The sequence below is a fragment of the Rhinolophus sinicus genome, chromosome 17 (assembly GCF_057876585.1).
Source record: "Rhinolophus sinicus isolate RSI-liver-muscle chromosome 17, RSI-T2T, whole genome shotgun sequence".
In the NCBI taxonomy this organism is placed as follows: Eukaryota; Metazoa; Chordata; class Mammalia; order Chiroptera; family Rhinolophidae; genus Rhinolophus; species Rhinolophus sinicus.
Genome location: NC_142517.1, coordinates 61,288,736 through 61,306,064, shown reverse-complemented (window position 1 = coordinate 61,306,064; position 17,329 = coordinate 61,288,736). Strand labels below are relative to the sequence as shown.

General features: G+C 38.8%; 1 protein-coding gene across 1 annotated transcript in view; it reads right to left on the bottom strand.

Annotated features, from left to right (window-relative positions):
* Positions 1-17,329, bottom strand: part of HACD2 (3-hydroxyacyl-CoA dehydratase 2) — an 88,278-nt gene that overhangs the window by 22,800 nt on the left and 48,149 nt on the right. Inside the window, exon 4 of the mRNA XM_019738944.3 lies at positions 11,225-11,313. Within this exon, the coding sequence (XP_019594503.2) occupies positions 11,225-11,313 (89 nt within the window). The remainder of the gene's footprint in view (positions 1-11,224; positions 11,314-17,329) is intronic.

Genomic DNA, 17,329 nt, shown 5'->3' with positions numbered 1-17,329 from the left:
TCGGATGGAACAGCCTTGGGTGAGGAGGGCAACTGCCCAGTGAGTGAGGCTGAGGCCCCTGAGGCTGATGCCTGGTTGTGACGGCAGCCGAGGGCCTGGACTGGAGAACAGGACAATTCTGACAACACTCCTTGTCCTTTCTATAATTTTGTTAAGCTTTTTGAACAAAAACTGTAACTCATTTAGTTATCTACTTAAAAGGAATTTCATCCTTGACAAGAAAGAAATTGAAATGTAATAAATATTGACATGTGGTGGCTTTTTTTGTTTTTAAAGATGTTTGGATTACTATTAGTCTTTTCGCATGATTCATGATTTAATATTTATTAAAAATCCATGATAGGGTACATAGTGAACAAACCAAAAAATACTGTTTTTTTTTCTTTATGGAAAAATTTGAGTTATATTATAAAGAAATGTTGATAGGAGAGAAAAATGTGCATCTATATAGATTTTTTAAAACTCTGCAATGACAAAGGAAACTGGTTAAAAAACTCTTTCCATTAAAACACAATAACTAAAAACTATTTTTTGATGTGGTGATGGCCTAGTTAAACGTTTGACCTACCAAAACAACTCTTGGTCATGAAATAAACTTTTCTGAACATGCAATTAGAAAAATGTATAAGCATGCAGTCAACAAACAATGCTCAATCAATTCTGCATTTTTGACAAAGTCAAACATGCAGGTCTGAATGCTAAATGTTACCATTAGTGCAATTTAATGCTACCATGTATTCAGCCCATGTCCTGGGAAACATGAAGGAATGGTGGTAGGTTCCTCATCAAGCCTTGCTAGTTACTACAACTCGCCTCTCCTCCAATCAGTACAACTTTGGAATCAAGCAGACCTCCTCACTTCTAAGCTGCATGCTCCAAGGCAAGTTACTTATCATCTGAGTCTCATCTGAGGCTCGGCATCCTCATATGGAAATTGGAGATAGCATTTGCCTGTACATGGTTGTTGTACAATTAGAAAAATGTGATTAGTAAAGTGCCAGCTATTTAATAAATGGCAATTGAAACGAAAAATTGAATTCAACTAATATTTATGATCTGTGCTAGCCATTGCTATAACTCAGGCTGGTGGCTGTCTCTTTGGTTCAAATACCAAGATAATGTTTTGTTTTGCTTTTGATTGCTTTGTTTAAGAGATGCCATTTCTCCATCTATTTGATATAGTTCTACCAACTTTGGGATGTCTACGGACCTCACTAGCTGCTAGCCTTTCACAATATTCTTCCTGAATTCTGTTTGGTTATCTCACTTCCAAAGAGCATGTTACTGACTAAAAAGTTTTCATGCAACTATTTCCTTCAACCAACTCAAGCACGGAGATCACATCAGAAGGGGGTCATATTTAGTCCCAACCTTGATTATACTATCCAATCCAGTCTAGGATCACAGCAGTCGGTCACTGTGGCCCCATGGGGAGGGCTAGGCATACTCACCCCACAATCTTCCCCCAAATGCCCAAATGCAGTATCCCAATGTGCCCGCCCAACACTCTAGAGGATGGCTCACTGTCAGAAATGTAACTGACACGTCTAAAGAACATGAAATTGGCTACATATTGTGAAACGTTAAGGTTAGTTTTGTTCTATGACAGTTTAATAATTGCAATAATTTCAATATGACAGAAAATAACAGTAAAGCATATGTATACCAACTCCTGGAGCAGAAATATTAAAACAGTGGCCCATGGTCCTGGTCCACAGATTTCTGTTTGGGCTTGTACAGTGCTTTAAAAATATTTGAGCCAGTTTTTAAAATTGGGAGATTCCATATTTAAAAAAAAATCATCTGGCTTTCTGCCTTTACTTTAAGTATTCAGGCTGCATACACCTGGGTTCGGTCAGCAGTCACCAGCGAAGGAAGCACTGCCACTCTTGTGAAACGGCACTTGCACCTGCCAATCACTATGTTTTTCTTGAGCTTTCATTTAAAACCCACCTGCTAGGTGATAACCTCTGCTACAGATGCCAAGTGCTACACAATTGAAAGGTTTTGGAAAACTAAAGTTTGAAAAACTATGAAAAATTTTTTTTTTAATGTGGTTAGTTTGATTAGTTTTTACAACACTTGAGGCTCTGAACATACTTTGCTTTGAAGCAATAACCTCAGCAAAAGATTTTTTTAAACTTGACCTAACAAGACAGCACCAATGCAGATGGCAAAAGAGATGCACAATTTTCAAATTTGGTTATTCTGGCAATTTTTTTGCCAGAGCAAAATAAAGTAAAAAGGAGAATATGCCAAAACTCATCCTGTTAAAAACAAACGTTTATGGTGGCAATCTGAAGAAAACAAAAGTTAAATCTTTAACGCATCAAGCCCAATAATTAGTTCCCGTCCCCTCTAAAATGCAAAGCTTACTCTGGGCATGCATCCACACATGTATATCAAGTCATGTCTTACAAATTCCCGAAGTGCACCAAGGTTTCAATTCAGACTTGAAAAGGCTCCTGTCTCTGGAAAAGGCAGACAACTTAGTAATATGCTTTATTTTATCCACTGCATCACAGCTTGTAATGAATGCTTCCTGACTTCTAGGGCTTCTTGATATAGGTAAGTAAAAAAGGTTATTGTATCCTCTTGCTCAAAGAAATGGAAATATATTTTATATATTTAATAGGCACGGGGGGGTGGGGGATGATTCCTTCAAGATTCCCAAGGAGACCAGTTACCTGCTGTATTCACTGTGTAGGCCAACTGTCAGGAGGGTGAATGTACTGGTATTCTTGACAATTTGTGTGTTTTTAATTAAACTATCTGATACTCCATATTTGTGCTTTAAAACAAAGTTATATTGAAAACGCTACAGTATATAAAAGACCAATTTAAGAGAGTTTCTCCTCCCACGTATCAGAAGTTTCCAAATGAATATTAATGATGCTTTAAAAGTGCCACTCCTTGCCCTGTGGAGCACCCGTTTAAAAGCAGTTTACACTTTCTAACTTTCCCTGACTGTGCTGACATATTTTCGCAATGCTCACGATGCATGCCAATCACCTCACTTCTACAGTGTGAAATGAGACTCTGAGCTCACTGGGGTAATAATGCTGACTATTCTTCGATGGCATCTTTTAACTCAAATAGGAGAGAAAAGTCCTGTGAAATGGTTTTCAACAAGGGCGCACATGGGACATGTTATCCTGGGGAATCTACTGCAGAAGCCCAGCTGTGGGCCTCTGAAAGGTGGTGCCTGGCGACCAGCCTCACCAGCTAATCAGCAGCTACTACTGCAGCAGCTGAGCACACCACCCACACTGCTGCCCACACCTGCACTTAGGATTTGTATAACGATTTAATCTACAGAGCACTAAAAAAAAAGTCCCCGGATTTAAAGAACACAGCACATCAAGTGTACCATATAAATATGCTTTGACTATTTGGTTTAAAAAAAATCACACAGTCATGTACATGAAATAAAACATATGAACACCTAATTGAAGTCAAGAGAATAGTAAATATTACACTGAACACTGAACATCTATAGCTGTACTGTCCGATATGGTAACCTCCAGTCACATGTGGCTATTTAAAATAAAATGGAAATAAATTAAGTTCCTCAATCACACTAACCTCATTTCAGGGGTCCAATATGTGTTTACATATAGCTTGCAGCTACTGTTCTGAAAAGCACAGACATAGAACATTTCCACCATTGCAGGAAGTTCAGGACAGTGCTGGGAGAGGAAATACCCAGAAGAAAAATGTAGATAACCAACATATCTCTTCACTACACAGTACCAAAACGTTACTGGGTTTTTTTGGCCTGAAATAAGCAGTCTAAATAAGCATCGTAATTCATTTCACTTTCAAAGCATAGATAAAAACTGGTGTGGATGCCAGAATTCACATATTGGTAACGCCCCACTGACAATACAACTTGACAGCATAGATCTGTGACACAGTGCTTTGTTTCCCCATGTTATTCTTTATTTCAAGCTGATGACATATAACCAAAGCTGAAATCACTTAGGCTCCCAGCCTGTAAATCTCATGGGCTTATTTGGGAAACTACTATTTCATACTCAAGGTAACAATTTTTTTCTTCCTTCACTGTCATTCCTTTCCCATGACAGTTTCCTAGTGTCAAAAGTCAAGCACTTTTATTAGTCTCAGGACTGCAAGCAGATTTGGCTCTGAACAGGCTTCCTTCTACTTGTAAGTAGCAGCAGTACATAGATTAAGATGCTACCTAATAGTATAAAACATCTTATATTTGAAGAGGATATGTTCCAGTAATAAATTTGTCAGAAATTTCATTATAAAAAATAGGAGCACTGTAGGAGACCTCACTGATGCATCCAGACCATCAATTAAACGGGAGAGGGGGGTTAGCATCATATTTAGAAAGACTAACTGAAGTGTAAAATGTACTGGAAAACCTAAGATCTGAAAGTTCTGGGGCAGAGGGAAAAGAAGCCAAGTGCTCAAGCCTGAAGGGACCGGGCGTCTGTCAGGATGGTCTAGAATCGGGGAGGCTGGGGCAGGGCTGGCCCTGCGCTGCTCTACCCCAGTGAGATTCCCCAAAATAAACATAACTGTGCCGCCTTCCGGGGAGTTTGCTGGGTGTAACTGCTCCCTTTCACGCCAGAACCAACAATCAGGAATGGTGGATGTCAGACTTGGCCCTTGGGGTAAGAGAGCAAAAGAAAAAGTCCTAAGACGCTTCAATGAGGGGTACATGAGGGGAAAGGTCACCAGAGGGAGGAGAGCCCAGACAAGAAAAAGATTAGCAGGAAAAGACAGATGAAACCAATTTCCTGATTTTGTAGAGCTTGGAACCTAGTCGACTAGTAATTGACAAAGGGGGCTATGTTCTGTAGGAAGTGGTGGTAACGTTGGTTTAAGACATTTATCGTTTTCAACATAGCTGATTTTATTATCAAAGAACAGTAATGAGTTCCAGTGGAGTTTTTCAAGGACGACAAAAGAACTAAGACAATGGGAGCAAGACACAACATGGGATGTCAGAAGTAAACCTGCACTGAACCTGAAAGGATCTAAATGTTTTTTCGATATTTTGAAATCAAATCTTTATACACAGCTCAAGAAAATGTTGCAAAGGGAAAGACAGGAAAACACAGAGAAAAACAGATAGTCTGATTTTGCCAACATCACCTATGCTAAATATAGGTACTGGCAAAATGAATCATCATGCTACGAGAAAAGTAACACTACCTTTAAGTGTCCATTATTAACAGGTGTGGAAGTGACACTGAAGTACGGTGGCATTTGTCTAGGAGCTGTCTAAAGTTTGACAGTGTCTGATTAACAATCAAATGATGAGGTTTTCTACCTTTAGGAGACGTGCTAATTTTAAAAGTGAAGGTGATGCAAATCCACCTACAGAACTATTTAAAATAGAAAGTAAGGGAATAGATGGAATAGGGAGGGGAATTTTAGACATTTTAGCATTCGAGGGGGCCAAACGATACTGAATGCATCCCAATGGACTCTGCTAACTGAGATGGAATTCACTGTGGAAAGGGCAATGAGCTTGAAGACAGAGTGGCATGACTTCTGGTCCAAGATGGCACCTGAGGGATGATGTACCCCACACAAAGAACTTCAGCTCTTCATCTGATTGATGGGGATAAGACACCCTTCCTGCCTCACTGAAAAGCCATGTTCACGGATAATCATTAGGGACAAAGAAGCGTGTGCAGCCACAGGAAAGAGGCTAACTAACAAGAGAAGCACCTCACGAGGTGGCAAGAGCATGGGCATACAGTGAGCCCAGTTGGAGTACCTGGCCAAGAAAAACCTGCTTTGGTTGCATTGCACTGGAGTGTGGGAGATAGCATATTACTTCGTATTTTAGCTTCCACAAGAGTGAAAAAGAAGAGGAAAAGAAGAAACAAAATTGTGTTCCATCTATGAAGGAAGTAGCATTCCTTCTGAACTGAAACTGCTTTGTAAGGGATTTCAGAAGCTGCTCGGCCAAAAAATTACATGCTAAAGACCTTGATTTCTAAATACTGTTTTCAGATAGTCCTTTCACCTAATCTTCACAAAAGCTCTGACATAAGCAGGGCAGATATTAGTATTACCATTTTACAGATGAGAAAAACAAGGCTCAGAAAGTTGAAGTGCTCTGTCCTAAGCCACAGGGTAGGTGTCAAAGCCAACACTTATCAATCCCTTGCATAAGGGGTTGGTCATGGGAGGATGGTCAGCCTCCATGTTCTAGAATACTGCGTTCGCATTACCTAGAAAAGAATAAAACTATCCAAGGAAGGTAACACTTCTTGAGAAATCCCAGAAAGAGAGATGTTTGCACAGCATTTCCTCAGGTGGAAATGACCTCCTACATCTGCCGGGGGTGCTGGCCGGGCAGCGTGAAGCACATGCCCAGGACGGAGTCTTTCCCAGCAGCCCCCTCCCAAAGCGAAGCAGCTGGATTCCTTACAACTCTCTCTCAAATTGAACAAATGAAAGTTAGTTTTGCTTCTTCAGTGCTGTGATTTCTGATCTTCCGCTGCTTTCGGAACGGGCCTCTCAAGCTTCCTCTTAGGTGCACATGAGCCTCAGCTCAGCAGACACTGGATTTTGGAGAAGGCACCAGATGACACATAGTACCTTTACTTAGCAGCATAAGGTAACTCTAAGGCTTTCATTCTTCATGAATGAAATTATAGCTCTTGGCTTGGAAAGGAGATGGTGAGATGTGATTAGGATTCAAGTAAATTCAGTAGAAATGTGAAGTAAAATCAAGAAAAAAGTCAAATAAAAGTTAGAGCACAACATCTTAGAGTACTTCTCAAACCTTAGAATTCATGAAACTACCTGAGAAGCTTAATCACGATGGTGATTCTCTGGCTCTGCTCCCAAGTGTGGGGTGGGACCTGGAATGTGCACTTTTAATAAGCTTTCTGGGTAATTATGTTCCAAATAGTCCATACACCCCAATATGAAAAACAGGTTTGGAACTTTCATGGTCAAAGGCCAGTTGGTTGGAGGGGTTCATCACAGAGCTACCTGAGCACTGAAACAATAGAAGCAAATGGGCAAAGTGTTGCAGACAAGCCTCCAGGGCCCACACCTGATGTGAACACTTCATGTGCAAATGACGTCACTAGAGAATCATGTCTTGATATGCACGTGGCATGACAGAACTGTTGAAGAGGAAAAGTGCTTCTGGGTCTGAGACAGAGGTTTCCAACTCCATGCGAGATAGAGAAAGCATGGTTAGCGCGTGAAAATAAGGTTGTGTTCACATGACGTTTCTAAAGGGTGAGAAGGAAACTGACGCGGTGGGATAGTCAACTCTGCCATTCGTTGGACGTATGACAGTCACTTTGCCTCTCTAGTTTCCAAACTCTAAATGGAAGAGGCTCCAACCTACCTCAAGGGATGGTTGTCAAGAGTGAATGATCATGATATATTTTAACAAAGCCCTCTGCAAACGACAAGGTAGCAAGCAAGCAAAAACCAGTATAATGATAACAAAGTGGAGGTTACTGACTTTTTAAAATACTGATTACAGGCTTTTTGTAAGCATCTTGCTGAGAAGTTGGCAAGAATGGCAGATTAAGTGTTACAAAGCCCAGCAGCACGCCAAAAAAGAGGTGGGAGGTGGCTGACCAGTGAAATCAGAACTCACAGAACATTCCAGAGGAATGCGGGAAAACATCCCTTTCTCTAATGGTGGCAAAGGGTGAGAAAGAAAGCAGGCTCAGCATTCCAGGTACAGTTCTATTTACGCAAATTTCCCCTAGTGAAGTGTAGGCAGTTTCACTGCACTTGGGCTAAAGCCACAGGGAGAGCTTAGCAACTTCTTTCTCAACTACTGCCCATGGAGGTGACCGGGGACATCTGATCTTACACTAAGAACTCAGGAGAGGATTTGGGGTGGCTTCTTTCAAAGAGGGCTGGGCCACGAAAAGAGACAGTGGCCTATTCGTGTGTCCAGGAATCTGGGCTCAGCGTAGCTACTTTTGCACAAGGAAGAGTATGTGCCCAGTAAACTTGTCTGTTTTTGAAGCGGGGATTGTAGTGAGGGATGGAAGGTGGCATTTCCCACTGCAGTTTACTCTGAAAAATGCCAATCTTGTTTCACTTTAAAGTGAAGAGAAAGAACAGACCCAACAGAGGGTGAGAAGAACAAATGACCGGGGCGGCTCGATGTGGTGGCAGCAGTGGCCAGCCAGTGTAAGGGATGGGAAGGAGCCAGGTCAGGTCTGAGAGACAGGTGGGAAAACTGGAAAGGAAAGAGGTCAGCTAGAATTGCTGATTCCTTTCTGTATCCCCCAGGCCCTACCTCCCACCTGACCTTGCTGTTTTTGTCAGATTTACTTTGGTCACATATATGGTCACTTTTTAAAAGGAAAAAAGTGGGGAGGCTATTTGCTATGTTAGGTCAAGAAAAACCTTATGAACATGGAGACCACAATTTTTTTCTTTGATATCTTGCCAATCAAGGTATCACAATAGCTGATGGGTGGTTCTTTATATGTCATAAAAGAAAATCATCTAATTACCTTTTAGTTCTACAATGTACATGGCAACATTTATGGGAGTAGCATTCAGTGGGGTAGAGAATTAGCTTGACAAGTGTGGGGGGGCCTCTTAAAAGGAAATACACCTCAAATATAAAAAAAGTAGTATCTAGTACTAAAAGGTACATAGGCTACACCTTAGCACACAATGTACAATTACAGGAAAACAAAGGAATAAGCATGGAAAGGATGAGCTGCCCCGAGAGGGCAGAGCAAGAGTCCAAATCCAAATGCAATGCTGTGAACACGAGGCGCTCTTGTCCACTTTACAGGGAACTACGATGTCAAAGAAACTGAAACTGAGAGCAGACTCTGGGAAAAGAATTTGAACATTACTGTGAGACAGTGAGAATATAAGGAAAATAAAGACATTTTAAAGCTGTTTTAGGAAAAAACAAAAGAATGGAAGTTTGGCAGGGAAGTCATGTGTAATTTTGAAGAGAACAAACTGAATTATAGCTAGTATGAAACTCCAAGGCAGGAAAACAGCATTTGGCCAAGAGAAGGGACTGAGGAATAGGTGACAGGCAGCTGTTGCGAGAAGCCACAGCAACAGGCTTTTCAGTGCGATCAAAGACTTGGGGCGGGCTGCCATAAACGAAGTGATGAATGAGTTCTGTTCAAAGACAAGGGAAATGAGAAAAGAACTGTGATCCTGGAACAGCGGAAACACTGAATCCTACTCACGTGAGAAAGGAGTAAGTCAACTCATCCGTAGGGTATATGTAAAAGTGTCAGCCAGAGGTGGCAAAAAGACAGTAACACTTACTGTACCACATTCTTAAGAAAATGATATGTTAATGATAGTAGAAACTGTTAAGTTTGGTCACAGAAGAACAGTTTTGAATATGCAAATGTAGTAAGTATATAACTTAAATTACTATAAAGCTCAAATATGACACTGTATCTGAAACCACTTGCTAAATGTCAAGTCCATCTGTATGTCTGGCAGGGCAGTTACTGAGGACAATGACGGTCCATGTCCCTGTAATACACAGACATTCAATTGCTTTTAAAGCCAACATTCTTAATGGTCTCCCAGGAAATCCTGGCAAATGTCGCTAACAGTAATGTGGCTAACAGAATTGCTTGACCTGCACTGTGAGTATTTTTTATTTACTTGCTACCCTGTTTGCCAGAAGGGCCAATAAGCAGAGGAGTGGTCCTGAAGCAGAAGAGAAAAGGAGACGCAGGGGCCATGAATAATCTATCAGCTGGTGTGTCAGCACCTGGACAGTGTCGGCAAAGCGATCACACCCTCCACAGTTGACAGTACTGTCTTCACTTACCTAACATTTAATTATTCAAAGTACATAATTACCTAGTTAAGAATGTAAATGAGCTACTATTAGAAAGAAATAGGTCATTTGAGACTATTGGGAAGTTAAAACTATGAGTTGTTTTAAAAAGGAAAAGGAAATACTGTATACATGAAAGTAAGGAAGGAAGAAATACAGGTTAAAATGATGACTTGTAGAAAGAACCTTGAAATGAATGAAGAGGTCACATGGTATAAGAAAAGTAACTTTTCCTTACTCCATAAACAAAAGCGAGAACAAAGGGCAATATGGTACACTAGGATTTACTTGCCTGTTTTTTTTAAACTTTTTCTTTTTTTAAGAAATGTGATCACTCTAAAAGAAGTATGTGATTATTTTACATTCTTCCTGCATAGAAAGTTCAGACATCTTCAAGGAAAGAGCTTAAAAAAAAACACCTGTGTATCTGCAACTTCCATATGAATGTAACAAAAATAATAGCTTAATCAACTTTGGTTAAAAACTCATCAGCTATGTGCATTTTTCTGTATACATATCATGACAATAGAAAGTTTAAAAACTTCATTAATTGAAATACAAATGAAACGGTCAACATAAATCCCAAAAAACAGAATGTTTTGACAGATTTTGAAAGAACAGAAGACAAAACACCAGAAAAATGCCAATGGATAAGTGCATTTCATGAGCCCGAAAGAATCCAATAATGATGGTGATAGGTTACTGGGACGGGAAAACTGAAAAATGAATCCTTGTGGTGGCTACAGATATCTTACCTCAAGGTGACATTAGCCAGAAATAAATGACTTTTAAAAAGCAAAAAACATACAGGAAAAGAACCCCCTTCTCCAATCAGAAAATGAAAGCTTAGTTGTGAATTCACACTCATGGTAATGATGCCTTTCTTCCCTTAGTTCTTATAAGGAGTATCCCTGTGTATGAACTGTGTATGGACCACCCAGGCTCCCAGATCCTCCAGACTCAGCACATTTGGGAATTCCATTAATCCTGCTGGGCTAGGTAGAAACAAGTTTGTTTCTCCTGGTCCTCTAAAAATTGGACTGTTCTGGGAATTAATTAATGTCCCCCATTCGCAAAATGGTCCCCCTATAAGGATGCAGTTGTCCAGTTTAGTGTGGGATACAAACAAGATACCAGAAAAAAATAACTGAGTTGCAGACCACATCCACGCCATCCGAATCTCCATGGGAACTGACAGCGCAGGACTCCTCATTTACTCGGTCCTGTCTTCAACAGCACTACCAGGTTTGGGATGTGTTTACCCCAATAACCCAACTCCTACGGTAAATATAAATTTTATCGGCTATATTAATGTGACATGGAGTTCCATCTTTAGCTGTAACACATGAGAAAGAAAAGTTGACTAGCATTTGTTAGTGCTGATATTATTTTATTTTAGTCTATACAAACACTTACCTCTTTGACGCTATGTGTTACTGCCCATATTAGAAAAACTCTTGACATCACCTGGAAAGAAGTCAGGACAACAGAAGACGGAACAATTCCTGAAAGAAATTTTAGGATGGATAAATGAATCTAATGTACTGTTTCAGCATGAAATACATTTTCTAACATGCAATATTTAATGTTTAGGCACAAAACCATCTTGAGCAACTGAGAGTTATCTATATTGCTATAGAGACTACGTTTTTTGATACAGTAAATATTAAAAACTTCTTCCTCCCTCAAAACAATAATATTGTTAATGGCAATAACGAACCATGGAATCTAGTACACTTCTTAACTAAACCTTTCAAAAATCACTGACCAAGTAAAATGTTTTTTATACTTTTCATACAGGTAGAGAAAACAAAACCACTGCTTAACCTTTACAATTCGACACTGAAGTTCATTTTATAATATGGGTTTTCAAAAATGAATAGGCGCCTATAGAAGGGAAATCAACTGGATTTATGTCTAATGAATGTTGGAAGCTCCTGTATACCAGACTTGATATACTATCTAATGGTTAAGTTGATATCTTAGAATCCACATGAAGATTTTTGCCAATAAGCATAGCAAAATCAAAGTTTGTTATCTTTGTAAACCATTTCTTCTTACCTTGTTCATCACAGAAAGCATTGGTACAATTATCCTCCCAATGTCCTCAAGTTACAACACTGGAAGCATCTCTAATTATTTCATATAATCATCAAGTTCTGCTAAGTTTACATTTCTTTGGCCTTTCCCTTCAGTTCCTACAACTACAATCTCTACCTAGAGACCAGATGCCACCACCATTATATAAAATTCTTGCCTCCTTTAGGTCATCCTACACCCAGCAATAAGCCATGATCTGTAAACATCATCTTCTCTTTGTAACTTTACACCGGCAGACTGTTACTAAAACCTGAAAGCAGAATTATGGGTATTCAATCCAGCAGCCCCCCTCCCCCGCCATTTCTCTCTGGCCTTACTGCTACCAGCAACTAGACTTACCAACTTCCTGGACCTCTCAAGTTGCACGTGGACCCCTGCACATCTGCCAGGAACCTCTCACCATAGTCGAAGATCCTTCTTCCACTTTAAAACTAATACCATTTTCAATACACTCACTGGACTATCCCAGACCAATTTTTATTCTTCCAAGCCCTCAAAAATGCACTCACGGGGGTGGCCAGTTACTCAGTTGGTTGGAGCGTGGTGCTAATAACACCAAGCTTGCTGGTTCGTTCCCCGCATGGGCCACTGTGAGCTGTGCCCTCCTTAAAAAAAAAAAAGTACTTTTGGGGGTTACCGGTTAGCTCAGTTGGTTAGAGCGTGGTGCTAATAACACCAAGGTTGCTGGTGTTAGCAAGAAAAAAAAAGAATTGCACTCAGACTTCTAAACATTTATAGCTGGACAAACTACAACTTGCCAAAAGACCATGTACAAATCAGACAGAGATAAATTGTCTCTACAGGTTTGGCTATAAAAGGTAATCACTTTGTATCTCATTAAGAAAAAGAGATGCTCTATCCTGTTAGAATGAGTTTCTTAAAGAAGATCTGAGCTTCAAGAGGGGATGGTTTCATTCCCAAAAGCAAGTAATGTGGGCGTGTCAAGCAATGCTTAGCATATAAAGATGCTCAGTAAATCTGTGTAGAATGAATGAAAGACAAATATAAATGGACATACAGGATAATGAAATAGAGCTGCAAGCCAGAATACACTCTCACGTTTATAGTTACATGATTTTCAACAAGGGTGCTAAGACAATTCAATGGAAAAATCACTGTCTTTTCAACAAATGGTGCTGAGACAATTGGATAGCCACATGCAAAAGAATGGAGTTAGAACACTTCCTCACACCATATACAAAAATTAACTCAAAATAGATGAAAGTCCTAAATGTAAAAGTTAAAACTATAAAATTCTTGGAAGAAAACATAGATGTAAATCTTTGTGACCTTGGATTAGGCAATGGTTTATTAGATGTGATACTAAAAGCACAAGAAAATATAAATAAGTTGGACTTCATCAAAATTAAACTTATGTGCTTCAAAGGACACCATCAAGAAAGTGAAAAGACAACCAACACATAGAAAATATCTGCTAATCATATACAATAAAGAACTTATATCTAAAATATATAAAGAATGCTTACAAGTTAACAAGCAAAAGACAAATAACCCAATTTAAAAATGGGCAAAGGATTTGAATAGAGATTTCAAAGAATCCAGAAAAGATAGGCAAATGGCCAATAAGCACATGAAAAGATGCTCAACATCAATGAGTCACCAGGGAAATGCAAATCAAAACCTTAACAATACATCCTTCACAACCATTGGATGGCTATAATCAAAATCAATAACAACTGCTAATGAGGATGTGATGATATTGGAACCCTCATACACTGCTGATGGGATTTGAAACGGCGCAGCCACTCTGGAAAAATCTGGCAGTGCCTCAAAATGTTAAGTACAGAATTACCATATGACCCAATAATTCTACTCCTAGATATATACAGCGGGTGCCAAAAAAATGTATACACATTTTAAGAAAGGAAAACTGTATTAAAATTGTAATACTCAATATATACCGATAACAGACGAATACAAGTTCGTTTGACTTCTGCATTTACAAGAGGTGCTCAAAGTGATTACCATCAGCATCCATACACTGCTGATGACGGCGAACTACTGCTTGAGCAACGTTGACCAAAGTGTCTACTTGTGTACATTTTTTTGGCACTCCCGGTATATATCTACCGTGTTTCCCCGAAAATAAGACCTGGCCGGACAATCAGCTCCAATGCATCTTTTGGAGCAAAAATTAATATAAGACCCAGTTATATTATGTTAGATAAGACCCGGTCTTATATTAATTTTTGCTCCAAAAGACGCATTAGAGCTGATTGTCCAGCCAGGTCTTATTTTCGGGGAAACACAGTATATCTATCTCCAAGAGAAATGAAAACATATGTCACACAAAAACTTGTACGTGAACGTTCATAGTGGTATTCATATTACCCAAAAGAGAAATGCAAAATGTCCAACAACAGACTGGATAAATAAAATGTGGTGTTATCGACACAATGGAACACTAGAAATAAAGTAAAAAGTAATGAAAAATAAATAAAAAGAAATGAAGTACTGATACATACTACTGTATTGATGAACCCTGAAAATATTATGCTGAGTAAAGAAGCCAGTGGACAAAAGACCACAAGCTGCATGATTCAATTTAAAAGTCCAGACCAGGCAAACTATAGAGACAGAAAGTAATTACCTGGGGCTGGGAGGTTAGAAGGGAAGCTAAGACTGACTGCTGATGGGTATGGAGTTTCTCGTAATAGAGGCAGAGCCTTTATAATAACTGAATATTGGGGATTTTAGACACCCTCATCCAGGAGTACTTTTTTCTGCTGCCCGCATCAGAATGCTTGGAAGTATGACTTTAAACAGAAGGGTGTGGGAGGATCTGAGGAATGAAGATCGCAATTTGGCTGAACACAGGTTTCTTCTCTAACCATAAAGCTCCTTTTTCTAGGGAGATTTATGTACCTCTAATTTTCAAAAGTGCTAAACAAAAATAAGATTGTTTTTCTTAAAAATAAGTTTTAGTAACCAAAAACAAAGATTTACTCTTTTGGTTGGTATATTTCTCACGAGTCTTTTCTATGTACATTTTTATTTTTTACCCATCCTCTCACCCCCCTCCTCTCTGGCAACTATTAGTTTGTTGTTTCTATGAGTCTGTGTTTGTTTGTTCTTTTTTTTTTAATTCCACCTACAAGTGAAATCATGTGGTATTTGTCTTTCTCTGACTTACTTTGCTTAGCATAATAGCCTCTAGGTCTATCCATGTCACAAATGGCAAGATTTCACTCGTTTTTACTGATGAGTCATATTCCATTATATACATGTACTACATCTTCTTTATCCATTCATCTATCGATGAACTCCTAGGTTGCTTCCATATCTTGGCCATTGTAAATAATGCCACAATCTTTTTGAATTAGTATTTTCATTTTCTTTGGATAAATACCCAGAAGTGGAATTACTGGGTTGTATGGTAGTTCTATTTTTAATTTTTCAAAGAATCTCCATACTGTTTTCCTTACTGGCTGCACCAATTTACAATCCTACCAACGGTACACAAGGGTTCTTTTCTCCACACCCTTTATTTATTGACTTTTTGACAACAGTCATTCTGACAGGTGTGAAGTAGTATCTCATTGTGGTTTTGATTTGCATTTCCCTGATTATTAGTGATATTGAGCATCTTTTCATGTCTATTGGCCGTCTGTATGTCTTCTCTGCAGAAATATTTATGTCCTCTGCCCATTTTTTAACTGGACTGTTTGTTTTTCTGACGTTGAGTTGTATGAGTTCCTTAGTTTGGATATTAACCCCTTAAAGGATGTATCGTTTGCAAATATCTTCTCCCACGTAGTAGGTTTTTTTGTTGGTTTCTTTTGCTTTGCAGAGCTTTTTAGTTTGATGTAGTCCCATTTGTTTATTTTTGCTTTTGTTTCCCTTGCCCAAAGAGACGTATCCAGAAAGATATTATTAAAACTGATATCAGAGTTTACTACCTGTATTTTCTTCTACAACTTATTATGGTGTGAGGTCTTATACTTAAGTCTTTAATCCATTTGAGTTTATTTTTGTATATGGTATAAGAGAGTGATCCAGTTTCTTTTTTTTTGCATGTATTTGTCCAGTTTTTCCAGTACCACTTATTGAAGACACTGTCATTTTCCCATTGTATATTCTTGCTTCCTTTGTCATAGATTAATTGAACATACAAGTGCGGGTTTATTTCTGGGCTCTCTGTTCTGTTCCATTGATCTATGTGTCTGTTTCTGTGCCAGTACCACACTGTGTTACTTATTATAGCCTTGTAGTATAGTTTGAAATCTTTGTTTTTTCTCAAGATTGCTTTGTATATTCAGGGTCTTCCGTGGTTCCATATAATTTTTAGGATTATTCTAGTTCTGAGAAGAACACCATTGGTATTTTGATAAGGATTGCTCTGAATCTGTAGATTGCTCTGGGCAGTATGGACATTTTAATGATATTAATCCTTAAGTACATTTTTAAATACAGTTTAACTTCTATTGTTTAAACTCTTTGTATTTTGCTTTTCTTACTTAACATTTTAAAGAAATTTTCTATCTTAAAAAATAGTCTTCAAAATATTTTAACTTGAGCCACAATATTCCTTTGAGTGGAAAATAGTATTTACCTAGTCTCCTTCTGAGAGGCATTTAATTTGCTCCAATTTCTGGATACTATAAATGAAGTAATAAAGTATTAGAAATAACACATTTTTTTGAGGCTTAGGTTTTTTTTTAAAAGGATTATTTTGTTGGGACAGTTCCAAGAAGTAGATACCAGGATAAATGATATGAAGACCTTGAAGGCTCCTGATATACTCATATATTGCCAAACTGCTTTCCAAACAGTTTGTATCAATATACACTCCTACCAGCAGTATAGAAGCGTGCCTGCTTTAGTACATCCTCCACGGTAAATTTAAATCTTAATAAGTTAGGGAATAAAAAGCCAGTAAATTTACATTTTAATAATTAGAGAATAAAAAGCTGATGAAAGCTTTCTAATTTGATGCAGATGCAGAGATGCTGCTGGCTGTGCTGCAGGAGCTCCTGTGCTCCCCATCCAGGGAACCTACCTAGTTAGGCCACTGAGTTTTCCTGAAATGATGTCATTCATATCAACTCTCACTTAGTTTCTATGGCATATGAACCTACCACAACCAGTCACCCAGTAACCAGCAGCTCAGACCCTAACCAGACAGTCCAATCTCAAATTGCTTGCTCTCCTGGACCAATCAAAAGGCCAGCAGGAAGAACGGACCCTTATATAAGCAAGACCATCTGAAGGCCAGGAACTCCAAGTTTATCCTGGGAGTCAAGCCAGACAGCAAAAGAAGGCCACCTAGATGGACCATGTTATCTTAGCTCCGAGCAGAACTGACGTCACTGACTTTGGTTTATTGTTATTATCAGGTAGATTTCATTTACTGTTAAAAAAAATTATTACCTTATTTGCTGTAGAAATGGTATGCAGTAT